Raw genomic sequence first — 18041 nt, 5'->3', positions numbered from 1 at the left:
ACGCATTTCACAGTGCCAGTTAACCCCGGACTTACATAATACACAAGCATAAAATAATGTCATCACGACGGTCGAAGCTTCAATAGAAGACAAAGGTATGATGTGTTCTACGCATGCCCTGCACATAAAGCTGTTTAATACATATTAATTGGCGCTTTCTCAGATCCCAGTCATTTACAACAAGGCAAAAAAACACAGAAACACATTGGCACAGGCAGGACTTTTTTTTCAATAGTTTTACAAGTGGAAATATTACAGAGCCGGTAAACTAGCACGCTTTTTCTGCTATGAAAAAAAAGATGTTGCTGTGTTGATGGAGGGGAAGCTGTTTTACAGCTTCACCTTCTACCTGCTCCTTGGAAATGAAATGGCGGTTCCCGTGGGTTCCTCTATGAATGAATGAATATACTTTTATTTGATTTCATTAAAAAAATCATAAAAGGGTGGGAAAACCACCATGAGTAAAACTTGCAAAGATGTACATTGTTATTATTTTTGTAAAATATGTTTTTAAAAAGGTGATATTTAAAAAAATATTAACATGCAAGCAAGGCTGTCGGAGGGTTTCGGAGCCAGATGTTCTAACTCTGCATGAGTTGATTAATGGATTCTGCATTGGCCAGTTCTCTTGCCGCGTTTTTTAAAAAGTGTATGGCTCTGCAGGACAGTGGGATGGATGAGCCCCAGAAACATTGAATCACTGCTGCTCTACAAGTTCTTATTTGTTCCTTCCTGAAGACCTCCCTAAGGTCTGTTTTACGTGTTTCTATTAGAACCGGGCAGATGCATAGTAGATGCAGTAAGGACTCATCCCAAGCTCCGCACAGGCAGCATTCCTTTGATTGCCATGCGTATTTCCATTTCGGGGTTAGGTCCTTTGATGGGTAAGACCCAAGCCTTATTAGCGTTAAAAAGTGTTTTTTCTGATGTGTAAAATGATCTAGCAAGTAGGATTGGGGTTGCAACCTCTGGTATGTCTGTATCACGGTCCAGGCGTGTTTTTTTTTTCTTGGGCAGTTTTGTCTAAACGTAAAGAGTGCTGTTTTATGGCTTTGTTGACCACAGATTTAAAGCCGTAGTAGGTAGGAGACATGCCTCCTCTATATTTAGTGCTGAAAGCGAGGCCTTCAGAGCTTCGAAGATTGAATTTTTAGGCTGGCTTGCTTTTCGATTTCTACCCAACAATGGTGGGCAAGTGTGTTTTCCTCTGCATCCCGGATCCTCCAATAGTACTTGACTAGTGCGCCTTGTCTGTCAGGGATCTGGTTTCTTAAACCATACTAAAGTCGAATTTAAGCTTGCGAAATATGCGGGGAATTGTAAATAGTTTCTTAAAGAGAATTGATTGTTACAAGTTCAGGCCTGTACCGTCCTTGCCGTTCAAGATTTCTGTGCCATATGAGGTGGAATGCAGGAATTTTGCTGCTATAACCTTTAGTAGGTGACCAATGGAGCCGCCTGCAAGCTTGTTTTTTAAGATTTTGAAGGCAAACTGAAGTGTTTGGATTTCGTACGACCTTGGGACAGATGAATCTTGAAGGTAAGTTTGCGATCAATTTGGAAGCCTAAGTATTTGTATGAATTCACCTCGGTCAAAGGTCGCTTGTCCAAGGTCCAAGTGAATTTGTGATCGGCTTTATGGGGTTTGTTAAAGAGCATCACCTTTGTTTTTTGGTGATTGATGGTTAGTTGGACCGAGGGTGCCTCTAATTAGAGCCCGTCAGTGCTTGCTGGAGAACCTTGTGGGCCCCCAATGGCATTCAACAAAAATCCATCTTCTGAAGGCTGCTCCAATGGTTACCCCTCAGTCGGAGCCTGGGGCTTGGCAGCGGCGGCCAAGGACAAGGTGAGAGGAGAGAGAGGACGCCTCAGTGCGAAGTGCGGCTGAGGGTTTCAGCTGGCAATTGTGTTTGAGAGACTATGAGAGAGGGCTACTTCTAAATATACTGCTTGGGAGTGAGTACGAGAGAGGCCACACGCTCGTGTGAGGGATCGCAGTAGCGTAGCAATAATGCCATGGGCAAAAGTGCAAGAGAGGCAAACGGACCCTTTAACTGATACTGCGGGAGTGACATATAGCATTATCAGGCTTCAATGGACCCCTCAGGGCTCTGGGCGCCGGTGCCACTGCACCAATGCTAGCTACGCCGCTGAGGGAAGACTGCTGCCACGTTTGTGGGTGAGAGAAGGTGTGTGAGAGAGCATTTTAAGGCTGCGAGGCAGGGCTACTTACGTATACCTCATGTGTGAGAGGCTGTTCATGTGCGAGATAGATTGTGGCAAGTGTGACAATGTGAGATTCTTACTCATTGTTGTGTTTTGCGTGCACCAGAGAGAGGCTGTGTGCTTGTGGGTGTGAGAGTGTTGTTACCTAGAGGTATTCCTCCTGTGTGTGAGACTGGGCGTGTGTGAGAGAGAGGTTGTGCGTGCATGTATGAGAACATGAGGAATTACTACTCATAGGTGTACACTGTTTTAGAGCTAAAATATATGTGTGGGTGTGCGCGTGTGTTTGTGTGTGTGTCTGTCTCAGTCTGGTGTGAGGGATAGGATTTCTATATGGAACTGACAGAGAGTGCTATTTTTTATTTTTTATTTCTCTTTTCACTCAGTAAATATGTGATATATACTTGTCCAAGCCAAATCGCTGGTAAAATGGAATCCTGACAAAATCTACTATTTGTATATATATGTATATAGAGATAACTCTAACCACTAGTATATGTAGTAGACCTTTGTACTCACTACCATTCCTATGGGATTCTTAGAGTTTATCCATTTGTATCTCTTCCTTGAATGACTTTACAACTTGTACATTTGCAATTTTTTCTATTTGTATCTCTTCCCTGTGTGACTTTACAACTTGTACATTTGCAATTTTTTTTCCTGTTTGTATCTTTCATGTAATCCTAAATCCTTATGTATCGCAACTGGTTCGTTTGTAAAGCGCTCTGACACCTTCGAGTAATGTTTGCGCTATAGAAAATCGCATTAAATAAAGTAAAATAAAATACCTGATGCATGTGTGACAGAAAGGTTCTTTGTGCTGTTTTTGTAACTAAGGTTTTTAGTTCTACGTCAAGCAAGCATCTCATAACTACAGGCATTGTTTGTTTGATTTTTTAATTTGTGAAATCCATTTACAATGCCAATAACTCCTACAAAAGCGAGGACTATTGCATTGCAAATGCCTGCTTCATGGTTACGCCCATCGGGAATACTTCCGCTCTCTTTGTGTTGTGGGTATATGACGTGCTAGATGCTCCGCCTTTGATGGTTGTCAGAGGACACCTCTCACTTTAACTTTGGTTCCGCGGAGCCCCTTTCATTCACGGGGTCTTTGGATCGCATCCTATGTCGCAGGTCTTCCAATTAAACACTGAGTGCGGATATTTTACAACTATAAAACATATTAATTTCTCTCGTGTTGTAGCTGTCTGTGCCTTTAAGGAGACTAGGCTCTCCTCCCCTTTTAGAGGTGGTAGACATGCACTCCCCTTTAAGGGATGTTATGTTTTCGATCCTCCCCTTTCGTCTGTTTTGCTGGTTGCTTTCCCTGCGGCTTTCTTGCTGGGATGCTCCTCCCCTCTCGGGGATGTTTGTGTGACGTCACTAGTAGTTTTGATAGCTCGCAGGGTAACATCGACTAACAGACAGATCGAAGGAGCACCAGCAGCTGCAGACGGCTGCACCAGAGCATCGAGTCTAGCCTGAGAGCCCAGAACCGGAGCTATGCCGTCCGATCGGCCCTTCAAACAGAGACGCACCTTCGGTGAGAGGCCTCCCTAGATATGAGATCTTCCACACTGTCAGCAGTCCTCAGCCCACATACTCTCTCTCTTCTCAAGCACCTATGTTTACTCCACTGTATGGCACCCGATCTTCACCCACCTTGTTTTGTTATGCCCAGCTCTGTCAACACCTCTCACCCATAAAAACACCTGTTAGCGTAACCCCTTCAGTGCCTGCCAGTCCGTATCTTGTCCTGCCTAGCTTAATACCCACCTTATTTACCCACCACAATACCTCATCCCCTTGAATCCGTAACCTTGCTGTGACTGTCACCCCATCGCACTTGTCTCCGCCCCGTGTCTGCCCCCCTCCACTGCAACTCTAATCTCACCTTGTTGCTTCGCTAGTGAAAATCGGCACAATCTACTGTGTCGGCCACCCTCACTATACCTGTAATCTACCTGACAAACACAACACCTCTGTAGATATCATCCTCGCATAACCCCTCCCACCATTGTTTACCTCCACTTCTTTATCTGTCGTCAAACCCCACTTGTTCATTCTCTACTTCTGTACCTGGCATCCCCTTTGTCTTTCAGTTACCAGTCACTGCAACTGTATCTGTCCACCCTCCATAGTTTTCACAATCGCCTTTCCGTCTTCCACAGTATAGCATCAGTGTTTACTGTCTCACCGCTTTATTTCCCCGATTGTGTCTGTCAACACCACTACTGTGTGTAGAACCAGCCAGTGACTGCATCTGTCACCCCTTTATATCTGCTACCCCAGGGCACTTTGTCACCCCCACAGTACCTGTCACCGCCACTGTCGGTTATTTATCGTGTCTCAGCTGCATCTATCCGTCGTTTACTATACCCACGTCGATATTACGTGCCCACCACGAGCCCTAGCCAGCCGGGGCCCCTCATTTCATATTATCTATCAACCCTCCCTTCTTACTGTGTCCCTCGCCTATCCCGGTTGACCGTTGCTGTGTTATTTTCCGCTGTTGTGAAACATGACTCCTCGCTCAGTGATGACTCGGGCCCTGTTTTTCTTTGGCTTGCTCGGGGGCCTCCTATAGGCTCTCTAATTCCAGGATTATCACGGAGTTGTGTAACTACAAACATCTGTTATCCATTTTGAATGCGCTCTACATATTTACTTGTTATAATCTGTCTTGGGTTAAGTCTGGGCATGTCTCTCTCTCTCTCTCCCCCCTCTTTGTCTCTTTCTTTCTTTCTCCTACCGTACCTTCTACTCCACTGTGTGTGCGCCTCCTCTCTCTCTTTCTCTAATATAAACATGTATATATGTTTGTGTATGTGTGTTTGTGCTTCCGTGTCTGTCTCTCTGCTTCGGTGCCGTTCTCCCCCTTTCTTCCTCTGACACCACCCTCTCTTACTCTCTTTCTGGTATCCGTCTCGCTCTCTTTGTGGGCTAGAGTTTTCTTTGTCTGGGCCCCTCATTCGCTCGCCCACTTGTTCTCAATCTGATTCTTAAATTTACGTTATTGCCAGAGAAAGTACATCAGCTATAACCACCAGACAAAGGAGTTGAACGTTGTACACAACACGGGTGACGTTTCTTTTTGTGTCTAACTTCATAACCGGATGTAACATATGACAGCTGTTTTTGCGTCTTTTGTCCTAGAAAGATGAGCATTTTTTTTCGCTGCATTTGAAAGTTGTTTACTTGGCAGAGATCTTCAACAAGTAAATCTATCTGTGTGTTGTTGTGTCTGCTCTTTGAAATATAGGAGTAAAGTGACTCATTGTGTTTACGTCCCGGTTGTTGAAATGAGTGCAGAGCCTGTTCTCTCTGGATTTCCGCTTCTTTTTGTATTGCTCGTTTCAGACTCCAGTTCAGTCACGAGCCAAAGTCCTTCAGAATAAATGTGTATAGCTCTTGTTCCTTCTTTACCGAAATTAGGCTTTCTTTTTAGTGTTAGTTTAAAGGCAAGAGTCTATAAATGTCCTGTTTTGTGTGGATTTGTTGTATTCATTCGTATTTGCCAACAGTATGTCTCTTTGTAACTGCTATCGCACCTCTGTACGTTGACTCAGTAAATCCCACGACTTCAGTCTATCTCAGATGTTTAATTTGGTACCAAATAGTCCCCCCCCTGAACTACATGGAAATGGCAAGCAACCATTTGTGGGTTATTTCGGTCTGTTACTGTACCGGCAAACATGGGCACATACTATATGTAAAATGGAGGTGGATACATGGCTTTCACTGTTGCTGCAGAAAAGGGGGTAAAAAACCTTTCCAGAGCAGGCATTTTAATGTGGGTTTCAAATGGCAAGTGGAAGTAGTGCCAATATCGGCCCACTCACCAGCCCGCTCGCAGTAACATGCATTTCGCAGAAATAAGCAGAGAAGACAACTTTTTTGTTGGAGAAAAGTAGCTGCAGGTTTATTAGCATATACACAATGCCAACAAGGTGGGTTATCTTACAGGCGATCCAAAAGGCAAGCCGCCCCTCGCGACCTACCACCTGATGGGCCAATTTGCAACGTGTCCTTAGCCAATCGTTGCTTAGCGGTTATGGGAGGAGATAGCCCCTCCCAATTCCGGTGAACCATTGGTCCACCCTCTTGCTCACGCCCCCCCCCTACGAGGAGCGTTCAAGCGACCCTCGGTTGTACAGGTTTCCAACCGCCCGTAGGATAGCGGGGCGCCGTCGTACCCCCAGGGTCCACCGCACAGACTTCCTGGGGATATTAGGCCTCAGCATCCTTTGTGCTCCTGAAGAGGGTACTCCCGGGTACCTTTCCGCCTCTGGGTCGCCCTGTAACTCCTCCTGCAACACAAATGAGAAAAGATTAGAAACATTCCCCCCCCACCCTGAAAGCGCCCGGTATGCGGAAGGGAGGGAAACGGCGTCAGGGTGAGGGGACAGCGGACAAAGAGGCCGCTCGGTGGGCGGGGGAGGAATATATACTCTTCCCCGCCCACCACAGGAAGGAAGTGACGCGCGGGACCCACCAGGGTCCGAAAGAGCTGGGCTGCCCCGTGTGCCATCTTGTGGCACTACGGTGGCCGCCCTCTTATCTGTGTCCCCTGCGGGGACGTGTCGGTCGGCCTGCATAGTGCCAATATCGACCCACTCACCAGCCCGCTCGCAGTAACATGCATTTCGCAGAAATAAGCAGACAAGACAACTTTTTTGTTGGAGAAAAGTAGCTGCAGGTTTATTAGCATATACACAATGCCAACAAGGTGGGTTATCTTACAGGCGATCCAAAAGGCAAGCCGCCCCTCGCGACCTACCACCTGATGGGCCAATTTGCAACGTGTCCTTAGCCAATCGTTGCTTAGCGGTTATGGGAGGAGATAGCCCCTCCCAAATCCAGGGAACCATTGGTCCACCCTCTTGCTCACGCCCCCCCCCTACGAGGTGCGGAGCGTTCAAGCGACCCCCGGTTGTACAGGTTTCCAACCGCCCGTAGGATAGCGGGGCGCTGTCGTACCCCCAGGGTCCACCGCACAGACTTCCTGGGGATATTAGGCCTCAGCATCCTTTGTGCTCCTGAAGAGGGTACTCCCGGGTACCTTTCCGCCTCTGGATCACCCTGTAACTCCTCCACAGACCTGGGTGTGGCGACCGTCGCAGCCAGGGCCCCCCACCAAGGCCGGCATTCCTCCTAGCTGTTCCTTACTTGCTATTACTAGGGTCTCTTCCCTATTCAGAAAAACAGGTCCATACCAACGTGGACCGCTGACCCAAAAGTCCAGCAACACCAAGGGAGTTTGGCTTATAGCCCACATGTAAAAGGCCAAATCTCTGCCCAGGATATTTACGCATGGCGCAGCAAACCTCGTGCGAGCCAGCTGCCTTACTGTTCCATACAGGGCATCATGCCACTGGAGCTCGGGATAAGAAATCAGACCACAGAGCTCATCTGTCACTAACGTGTGGGCAATTCCCCTAGTGTTCTTCATCTAAAGTGCCTGCTAGCCCCAGAGCCCAGACAAATTAACAATACTTCTCCAAAGCTCCACGGCGACACAGCCTGGTGTCACAACAAGGTGGAGGGAAAGAGTCCTGAAAACCTCCATGAAGGGCCAACAAGTGCAGTCACCCTGCTTGCTGACCCAGTGACTGGACACAGTAGACCCGGTCCCTGCTAACCACCCGTGTGAGCTTTGATACTTCCACCAGGCCGGAGTCGGGCTATCAGGTTTTGTGTCACCTGCTTAGCTGAGATCCCATATGGGGATCCGCTGGGACCCAATGTGTCCCAGCAAATACTGCGTCATGCACTAGGCCCCTAATGCCCATCTCTGTCCCCAAGGACATCTGAGAGCCCGATGCCCCAGCGCAGCTTTAGGTTAATGGCATAGGGCTTCGCACCCCCAATCAGTGTGTGTGACCTGCATTACTTGAAAGTGACCAGAAAAAGTGAGTGGCTGGTCCTGTCCTGTCGAGGCTTGTAACTGGGCGTTCCCCCTTAGTAGTGACTGTCGTGCCATGCGAAGAGTGACATGAGCACGGGTGTCCCAGAGTACCGGCCCGTAGGGAGGGGGAACTACCAGAATGTACCCTGACCTATCTTCGGCAGTGGGAACGCCATCGAGTCAAAATGACTGGCTTGGCAGATCTCGAGGATCAACTCCTTGACCAAGCCTGCCCCCATCACAATACATAGTTGGGCAGCCCACCGCTGGTCGCAAGCTTCTCCATCAAGCGTATGAGGCCAGTGGGAGATTCGCACAGGCAACATCCCTTATAACACTGAGTAGGGATCTCCTTGTGTTAGACACTTGTGCAAGTCGTCCTCCTGTGCCTGGCCTGCGTTGTGCCCTAGGAAGCTTAAACAAGCAGCCTATACAACTGAATGTGCATCCTGTGGCACTATGGGAACTAAAACTTCCTCATCTTACTACCTGGTGAGTGAACACTGCCAAAGGAATCCAGACTATCTTACCTGAAAACACTAAAATGATAATGTCTGGGTGAAGAGCTTACCCAAGCCCCTAGCCAAGGGCCCTCCACTGCGGGTCAACCCCCGATGAGGGACGTAGACAGAGGAGATTCCTGTCCCTTACGGACCCTACACCAAAAGACAGCTAAGGCGATCGCCTACATGGGCTACCCAGCTTGCCCATGCAAAGGTGATGAGAAGTGCTTGGTGATAGGCCACTAAGACAAAGCCTCCCTATCCTTACTTAGAGAAGGAGCGCTACTATACCACAGGCCCAACTCATTGTATGGTCTATGCTTCATAGTGCATGAGATAATTAAGCCACAGTAATAGCTATCTTGCATAGCCAAAACAAGAAAAAGCCGCCCCCATCCATATCTACCAAGGTGTCAACTGCTAAGTGTGACAATTCCATCAATACAGTGCACTAAGAGTGACATAAAAGAACCGGAATAACACTTTCGTGCCAGCAATCGAGCAATGCTTGGAAAATGGCCGCTGTTCCAAAGTCACCCTATCTTCACTTACCAGGGAGCGCAACCCTACAACAAGTCCATCTCATGGGTAGGACAATGCTACATGGTGCATGAGATGACTAAGCCAAAACAAATCTTCCGTGCTTAGCCTACAAAGAAATAGCCGCCCCCATCCATGGCTGCCAAGGTGACACTGCTATGTGAGACTTGACCATAAAAGCAGTGCACTATGGGTGACATACAAAGACCTGAAATTACTTACTTGCCAGCAATAGAACGAAGAAGCAGAGAAAGACCCGAGTCAGAAAAGACAGCCAATTACCCCGCAAGCGATTCTATAAGGCCAAGGAAAAAAGGCGGCTATCGACCTATAATCCCGAGCTAGAGGTGCCTGTGTGAAACACTGACAATAGATACGCTACTTAGGGAGACAGAGTGCCAGGTGTGAAAAGAGGCTGCGTAGCTCAGAAGGAGCAGCGAAACAAACTCACAGTCGGTCTTCGATGCCTGGCACCGTAGTGCAGGCATGCGTGAAGATTCACCTTGCGCTGCAGGTAAAGCGGCATGCGCAGTCTTCGCCTCAACCTGAGCACGCCCACCAAGTCTATTGTCCGAAAGACGCTGACCACGTCCCAGTCTCCTTATATTCTTCTCAACCTGTGAGAGCGACACCAAACACCAAGGTCGCATTACCGCCCCACAGCGTGAAGGTGACCGAGCTTGAATTGACCCCCTGCAAGGCTGAACGCTGCGCCACCAGGGCAAAGAGTTGTACTCTTAAAACCATATAAAGGTTTCTAATGGATAAACTAAACCTCCAAAGGCAAGTCGGAAGAGTCACCCAAAATTCCATCACTAAAGTAAGCTGCTGCGTAAACGTGTTGCAAAACACGTAACCATCCCGAATGAAGATGGAAGCACAATCTGATATAGCAAGAATATGCCCTGGCACTGCCAGTAACCTTCCCAAAGAGGGCACGAAAGGGCTGGACTGTAACAAACGGGCGTAATCCAAATCGGGCTGAATGACACCTGGTAAGGACCAGGGTGTCCCTAACCAAAGAGGGCATGAACGGGCTGGACAGTAACAAACTGGCGTAATCAATATCGGGCTGAATGACACCTGGTGAGGACCCGGGTGTCCCTTACCCTAGCTCACTGACCGCCGTGAGCTAAGACCCTTCTACCTGTTAAACAGTTCAGGCGGATCTCCAATCCGGATCCTGCAAAGGAGACATAAAACAACCATTAGAAGCCCCCGCCCCCTTCATGTAACCATGCGAAAACGGTACACTGAGACTGGGGCAACTGCCCCCTTCCTACCAAGCAAGCCTGCCAGTCAGTTGCGAGAACTGATAATCCCGGTTACCTAGACGTAGGAGTTGGGCGGGGCAAACCCCAGATAATCTACAGAGGCAGTAGTGCAGGCAAGCGAATAGTTACCAGAACATAGCTCACATGCTAAGCATCGACACGAGGGATGCAAGCACTGGCCACAATCTGCCACTGCTTACCGAGAAGCCGACCAATCATTGTCCAGTAAAATCAACCAATTGCCCAGACTCAACAGTGTTACCCATAGAAAAACAAAAATTCCCTGGAGCTACCTGCTCTGCTCATACTCACTGGTAAATACCAGAGCCCTTCTACCTGTAGGTGGTACATGTAGACCCCGAAGCGAGTAGGGCGGTACTCCAGCTAGGAGCCCGCAGATGGACAAAGAACAATAATAGGGAGCCCCGCCCTCTCATACACAGTAAATGTTCTAACCTGAGACAGGGGCAGACAATGCCCCCCACTTACCCAGGGGCATGCCTGTACGTCAGGTAAGAGAACTGGAAGACCATACACCTTCTCAAAGAGGGGGTTGGGTGGGGCCAACAAGTGCGCGCCTCCAGTGCCGGAGGCAGTGGAGGTGTCGAGTCAGCCACTAAACAAGTAATAAAAGCAAAGTAGTAACTGACCGTTGCGCTTAGGTGTGTGAAGAAAGACACATCTTAGCACGTCCCCTTACCACAATACCCAGGACACTACATCTCAGGCCTTACTTGGCCTCAACCAAATCAATAGATGCCCTCTATTACTCGGAGGAAGGTCAATCAATACAAGTGTAAATTCTCCTAGACTGTGAAAGTGTCTTACCCGTGAGTACTTGTGGTATAGGAGACCCAAAACAATCAGAATGCCTGCTACCTGTGTATGGTACTCTTAAGTAACCTGCACCTGTCAATACTCTATAATACACACTGCTTGCTCCCTCCTTAACAAACGAGTCATTCCGGTGCCTGCAGAAGTGTCGCCAAACCTACGTGTTGGCGTAAGTCCTATAGATGACTGTCCCCAGACTAATATCCTGTTTGCTACGCACAAAACGTGCTTGCAAATGCACTTGCACAAGAGCAACCAATTATATGTACAATTGTTCTGGGATAGACTACTGTCAAGAGATGCAGCCCATGTCTCTACTTGTGCTAAGTATGCCTATGAAACTATCACTCATGGAGCAAGTACCACATGCCAAGCGAAGAAATGTGCTTTTAATATTAGCCCACGTATGTCACATCGCTCCATGTGACTGGTGTATGCTGTATGAGGGGCGCTCATGTAAAGTGCTCCCGATAACCCGCTCCATGTGCTAATGTACGATGAAAGAGGGGCGCGCACGAAAAGTGCTCCCGTGAACCCGTTCTGTCCTAAAGGTAGAGCGCCTCACCGCTGCAGGACAAGAGCGCCCTAAGACAGGCGTGGCAAAGCCTGAGAGCGGGAAGAAAGCTGCATCATACTGTTCCCCCGCAATGCAGTAAACTGTGCACAGCGGGGCTACAAGCGATAACAATCGCTCTGCCACGTGCTGCCGGCAGAAGGAGCTAGCTGATAACGCCGTGGAAACGGGCAAAATTCAACGCGGCCGCGGCGAAGCCCAGCCTGCGCGTCCCTCACTGCGACTCCCGAAAGGAGGAAAAGCATCTACTGTACCCGCTGTATCCCCCACGCGCCGGATAACAACGAAAAAAACCAACGCTGCCTGTACGAGCAAACGGCATACTGCAAGTCTGCGTCGAACGGAAAACACAGAGAGCACGAGAACTCTCCTAACGGACACAGAAAAGCCGTGGCAAAAGGAGTGGTTGATCACCAAACAAATTACAATTATATATAGCGCCTACGCTGAGGCTCGAACCCGGGTCCCCAGGACCAAAGTCAGCAGCTTTGATAATTGAGCCATATCCCTTACAAGTGGTTGCGAGCCACCCCCGTGCCTCAAAGCAGTTCCCCGATGCGGTGAGTCCTCCCCAGAATGCGCATGACGCCCGTGCCCGCTGGAAAGGCTCCCACGACGGCCCTCCCCGGTCCTGTCCGGGAACTCACGATCCGCCCCACAATGATCTTCGAAAAGGCCGACAAAACCCATCGTTCGGGCCCTTGCAGAAACACTGTAGTCGGTAGTGACGCCGTGCCCAAACCTGGTCCCTAATGAAAGACATGCTGCCGTACCAAACCCCTCTGGGACAAGCAAATGCGAAATGCATGGAAAGTAGCATGGCTGCGGAGAGGCTGCAAGCAACTGAGCGAAACAAAGGCACCCCACTAGAACGAAAAACGGGGGGGGGGGGTTTGCGAAAAGGGGTAAAGGTGAAACTCATCCTCTCCCTTTTCTCTAACCGCCTCCATCAGGCACAGATGAGGAGCCTCGGTCTTCAACATCGTCGCGGCTGGAAGCTGACCACCGCTACCAACGCTCGCCACCAACACACGCCAGAACTGCCCCTCGGCACTTCCAGCGGGGCAGTTGGTTTCCCAAGAGGCAGTTCTCATCACGCACGCCTGAAAAGCCGTAACCCAGAAGGTACTACAACAAACAAGGCCCCTCAACCCTGACTCACCTAAAAGACCCGACGAACAATAGGCACCAAGACCAGCGTCGGAAACGGACATCGCGACCAGGATGCACGGCTGCGCGACCAACACAAAACGGCGTCAGGGTGAGGGGACAGCGGACAAAGAGGCCGCTCGGTGGGCGGGGGAGGAATATATACTCTCCCCCGCCCACCACAGGAAGGAAGTGACGCGCGGCACCCACCAGGGTCCGAAAGAGCTGGGCTGCCCCGTGTGCCATCTTGTGGCACTACTGTGACCGCCCTCTTATCTGTGTCCCCTGCGGGGACGTGTCGGTCGGCCTGCAAAGTTCGAGGGACCCCACATACAGTGAGTAAAAGTTCTGTCATAGCCAGGAACGGAATATGAGCATTTCGATGTTACTTAAAAATGTTGAAGAAAATTGTGTTACATACCCTCAAGTAAAGTGGACTTCATATGGCTATCAGGGATATGAACTCAACAGTAAGATTCAGGTTGGTGTGTGTGTGGGGGAGGGGTACAGGTGGCGGCTGGAACACTTGAGTAGCTGCAAGAGGAAGTAAGCCAGACTAAGGCAGGTGCTCCCTGTTGTGAAGTGGTTCAGGATGAGGGTGGACAGACCGGCCACTGTGACCAGCACAAACCACATCATGATCAGTTTGTTTCCCATACCTCTGGATCAAGGGGCTGTTTAAAATAGTGTAGTGACGTGTAGAATCTGTTCAAAGTTGTCTGTGATTGACATTACATTTAGTCCAGTGCACAAAGCACCCTCACGCCACAAGCTCTAGATGTTAAATAACAGGAGACCCCTGAAGCGGGTGAGCTGTGACCATGCTGAAACGACAAGGAGTAGTGTTGCAGCAGCCCAGGCAAACCTTGGGGCTCGCCATTAATGGCCTACCTATCAGGCCGCACTTAGTGCAGGGTACAAATCTAACAATCAACTGAAGCCAATACTTCCAATCAAATTCGTGGCGTTTATTATTGTTGATAATGAAGTCAAAAGAGGGCCCTAATAGCTGTGGTAACATCACCAGCCCATTGGCACCATGACGAGGCCTTTTATGCAAATCGCCAGCTCTGAGTAAAGAAAAAAAAGAGGCACAGTACAAATGATGACTGTGAATTGATCCTTTATTGCTCGAAAATCGTTGCAATTAAAACATTAAAATCCTGAATAAAAGACAGTTTCCTGTTTCTTCGAACAATGTACACCTCTAGAAAAAAAAATTTCTATGGTTACATGCCACACCAGAACAATGATACCAAATATAAACCTCTTTTATCACGGTCACACTGTAATCATAAAACAATAACATATTATGGCAACATTCCCACTGATATGCAATATAAACATTATGTAACATTGTGCAAATATACTATATGAAGTGTCTAGGTTCAAAAGCTGTAAACATTATGGACCATTGTGAAAATGGGCAATACAGTATCCCTATACATTTTGAGGCCTGTTGTCTAAAATTACCTGAAAATCAAGGTTTAAACAATGTATACCATTGTGCAAATAAGCAATAAAAGTGTGGCAGTGTTTTTATATATTCTTTAAAACCTGATTATAACTTGAATTTCTAATCCATTAATATGGCCCGTAGTTTGCGGACACCAGCAATTTTCCAGCATGTGCTAAAAATGTTATCGTTTGACAGGCAACACATTTGGGGGACGACCACCCTAAGGTTGACAGGCCGACAGGTCTAATATTCACAAGAGCCTATTCCTTCACTTGCATATGTGAAGCCAAAGTGTTATCCAGAGCAGATGTTCATGATATTCAGTAAGTTTGTAGGTACACTATCAGCATCATTGAAGAGTATTCTAACCAAACAAGTATGTGAAGATCTCTGTTATGTTTTTAGCTAAATACAGCTTGGTGATCTATTGCCATCATTAACATCCCCTAGTGATCAACCACCGTTCGTGTGGCCCCTTGCTCTGCCGCATTCTGTGAATTCACTTTGTTCATGAGGCCAATATGTGTATTATTATGATTTTTATTATTATTATTAATAAAACATTTTATAAAGCACGACAGCTGCCCCAGCAAAGCGGCGTCCCGGCGCTAACAGCAATGAGGTGGACAAGATCACGAGAGGGCCCCAAGGAGGCCTACGAAGTGGGAAAGAGAAAGGTTTAGATGGCTTTCCTGAATTCTAGTTAATTGTTAAGGTCACAAATGTGGGCAGGCAGCGAGTTCCAAAGAATGGCCGCTCTATGCCGAAAAGAACGACCACTGGCACGAACCCTCCTATTCCGGGAAACCACCACCAGGTGTTGTCCCATGGAGCGGAGCTGGTGGGCGGAAACATAGGGTAGCAGCAGGTCGTCCAGAATACCAGGAGAGGCCGATATCAGGACTTTAAAGGCTATACAGAGAGCCTTGAACTCAATCCGCCTGGCCACAGGCAGCCAGTGGAGACGGCGCATGGTGTTAGTCACCCAGCAGGCTCTACGCAAACCGAGGAGGGATCTTGCAGCCGCATTCTGTACTCTCTGTAGCCTATGTATTTCTGTCTTGTTAGCTTCCAGGTACAGTGAGCTAGCATAATCAAGTCTAGACATAATCAAGGCCTGGATTATGATCTGCCTGGTGGAGGCATCAAAGAAGCCCAGGATGGGTTTGAGTCCTCTCAACAGCCTGAAACAGGTTCCGGCCACCTTTTTAGTTTGGGATTGGAAGTTGAGGGAAGCATCCATCCAAACCCCTAAGTTCTTCACTGCCTGCTTGGGGGAGGGGGCAGTGCCTAGGCTCTTAGGCCACCAAAGCTCGTTCCATAAACCATGGTCCTTTCCCACAAACAACACCTCTGACTTGTTGGCATTCAGTTGGAGACAGTTGGTAGTCATCCACTCGGCGACTGCAGCAAGATCCCTTTGAAACTTAAGAGCATCCTGCTTAGAGTCGATCGAGAGAGCCACCACCAGCTGTGTGTTGTCGGCGTACGAGACCATGGTAAGCCCTATGCTATTGGCAACTACATCCAGCGGTTGTATGTATAGATTGAAAAGCAGAGGGCTCAGGGAGGAGCCCTGTGGCACTCCTTGCTTGATGGGAAAGATGCCAGAAGTGAAGGGGGGCGCTATCACCTGAAACATCCTATCAGCAAGGAATGAAGCAAGCCACTTAAGGGCTGAGCCCCCAATTCCAGCCTCCTCCAAGCGTCGCAACAGAATGGCATGGGACACAGTGTCAAACGCTGCACTAAGATCCAGAAGGATCAGCGCTGACGTCTGACCTGCATCCAGAGCTATCCAAAGATGTTCTGTCACAGCAAGACGCGACGACTCTGTGCTGTGGCCAGGCCAAAAGCCATTTTGGGAAGGGTCTAAACTGTTGTTGGAGTTGAGGTGGTCTGTAAGGAGGGAGTTGATATAAGATCTTAGCGGCCCATGGTAGCAGGGAGATCGGCCGAGAAGTTTCTGCCTTTTTTACGTGAAGGAGGGTTTTTTGAGCAACTGTATCACCCTGGCCTGCTTCCAAGCAGTAGGCACGACCGATGTACTAAGAGATCCATTGATCACCTGTCCTAAGGGGAGTGAGATGGTGGATAACATTTTCTGAAATAGGTCAGGTTTCAATGGAACGGCCGGAGAGCCTGACTTAATTTTGGAGCATAGGGCAATCAATTGCTCCGGAGGGATAGAAGAAAAAACCTCTAATATGGCATTGATTTGGTTACAGGATACCTCAAGAGGGCCAATGATATCTTTGTACTAAAACCCACATCAATACCTCTGAAATATGCAACACAAAGATCTTTAAGCTGTTTTAACCTTCCTTCGTGCCACCCAGCCGCATGTTCCTTAAATATTTCCCCAACTTCCCAAATGTGATTTAATAAAACCAGTGCTTAATAAGCCTGGCCCAGATCCTGAATTGTTGGACAGTTAGAGAGCAATAACCATCCTTCACCGTACAGCCAAGCTCTAGAGACATTGGGTGACCCCCAGGGAATAACAAACTTGGTTCTGAGCAGCCTCATTAGTGACTTTCAGGCCAGGCTTCACCTTCCACATAAAATGAAAATGGTTCTGATTAACTTCAGAGAAGAACTGCTCACCACAGCTATCCATTACCAGGACCAAAAACCCATCCATTTGACCTTTTATTGGTAGCCAAAGAATTAAACTGCAAAATTCCCCTATAACGTCTTGCAATATCCTGCGGAGCTGTAGAACGACCCTTATAGTAGTTCACCATAATGACTGACTACCCCAAATTAATAAAACGGACCCCTTATTTTATCCATTATTTAGGTTGGGCCATTTGGCCATTGTTGTCTGTGCCTTCTTCAATGTCTACAAGAAACCTTTGGGAAACATATTTTCAAATATCTGCTTTAACTACGGTTACGATCGCTGGTGATTCCCAGAATGGAAAGAGTAATGACCATACGGATTATTGACTAGACGTGCTGCCTAGCACAGCGCCTTAAACTCAATGTTTGACAGCCTTTACATAAATTCTTCCAAGACTGAAGGTTTGTTAACTTCCTTCCGGTGGCTCCGGCTTGCTTGAATTTAACTGGCAATTGTTGGGCAACTGGTCACACGAAATACCCCTATGGTGACACAACTGTGTTCAGGGGGTAGATTAGAGAGAGCTTAATACTGGGAGTATACTATACACTCTCCCTAGGTCAGTTCTACTTACACCGGTATCCTATAGCCCTATTTGTCTCCAGACCATGTATGAGTATAAAAAGCTCTTTATTAGTAATACTTATTTATTTCTTTTTAAGACCTTCACCCACTTTGTTAGTGGCCTACTTCATCATCGGGTCTCATCCTGGCCACTATAAACCTGGATGGGCTCAACCATGTTCCAGGGAGCACTTTAGAAAAGTACCTGATGGGGTTCGATTGCTTAAAAATACCATAGAAACACCTGTTTTTTTCCTGTATTATCAGTGTCTTATGTATGGTTAGAAAGTGTTCTACCTAGGTGCTTTAAGGTACCTTATCTTCCCTACACCTTACTCTATTTTCAGCCCTAGCACGAAAAGTCACTAATGATCCTGGGCT

The 18041-nt window shown here is 47.9% G+C and overlaps 1 protein-coding gene across 1 annotated transcript in view; it reads left to right on the top strand.

The window, feature by feature from the left end:
• Positions 1 to 3615: 3615 nt before the first annotated feature.
• The window catches only part of MAP1LC3A (microtubule associated protein 1 light chain 3 alpha), a 168016-nt gene continuing 153590 nt past the window's right edge, over positions 3616 to 18041 (top strand). Inside the window, exon 1 of the mRNA XM_078652173.1 lies at positions 3616 to 3772. Coding sequence (XP_078508299.1) covers positions 3733 to 3772 — 40 coding nt within the window. The 5' untranslated portion in view covers positions 3616 to 3732. The remainder of the gene's footprint in view (positions 3773 to 18041) is intronic.

The sequence above is a fragment of the Lissotriton helveticus genome, chromosome 7 (assembly GCF_964261635.1).
Source record: "Lissotriton helveticus chromosome 7, aLisHel1.1, whole genome shotgun sequence".
In the NCBI taxonomy this organism is placed as follows: Eukaryota; Metazoa; Chordata; class Amphibia; order Caudata; family Salamandridae; genus Lissotriton; species Lissotriton helveticus.
The sequence above is the reverse complement of the archived record's forward strand: the minus strand, read 5'-3'. Positions and strand labels throughout refer to the sequence as shown.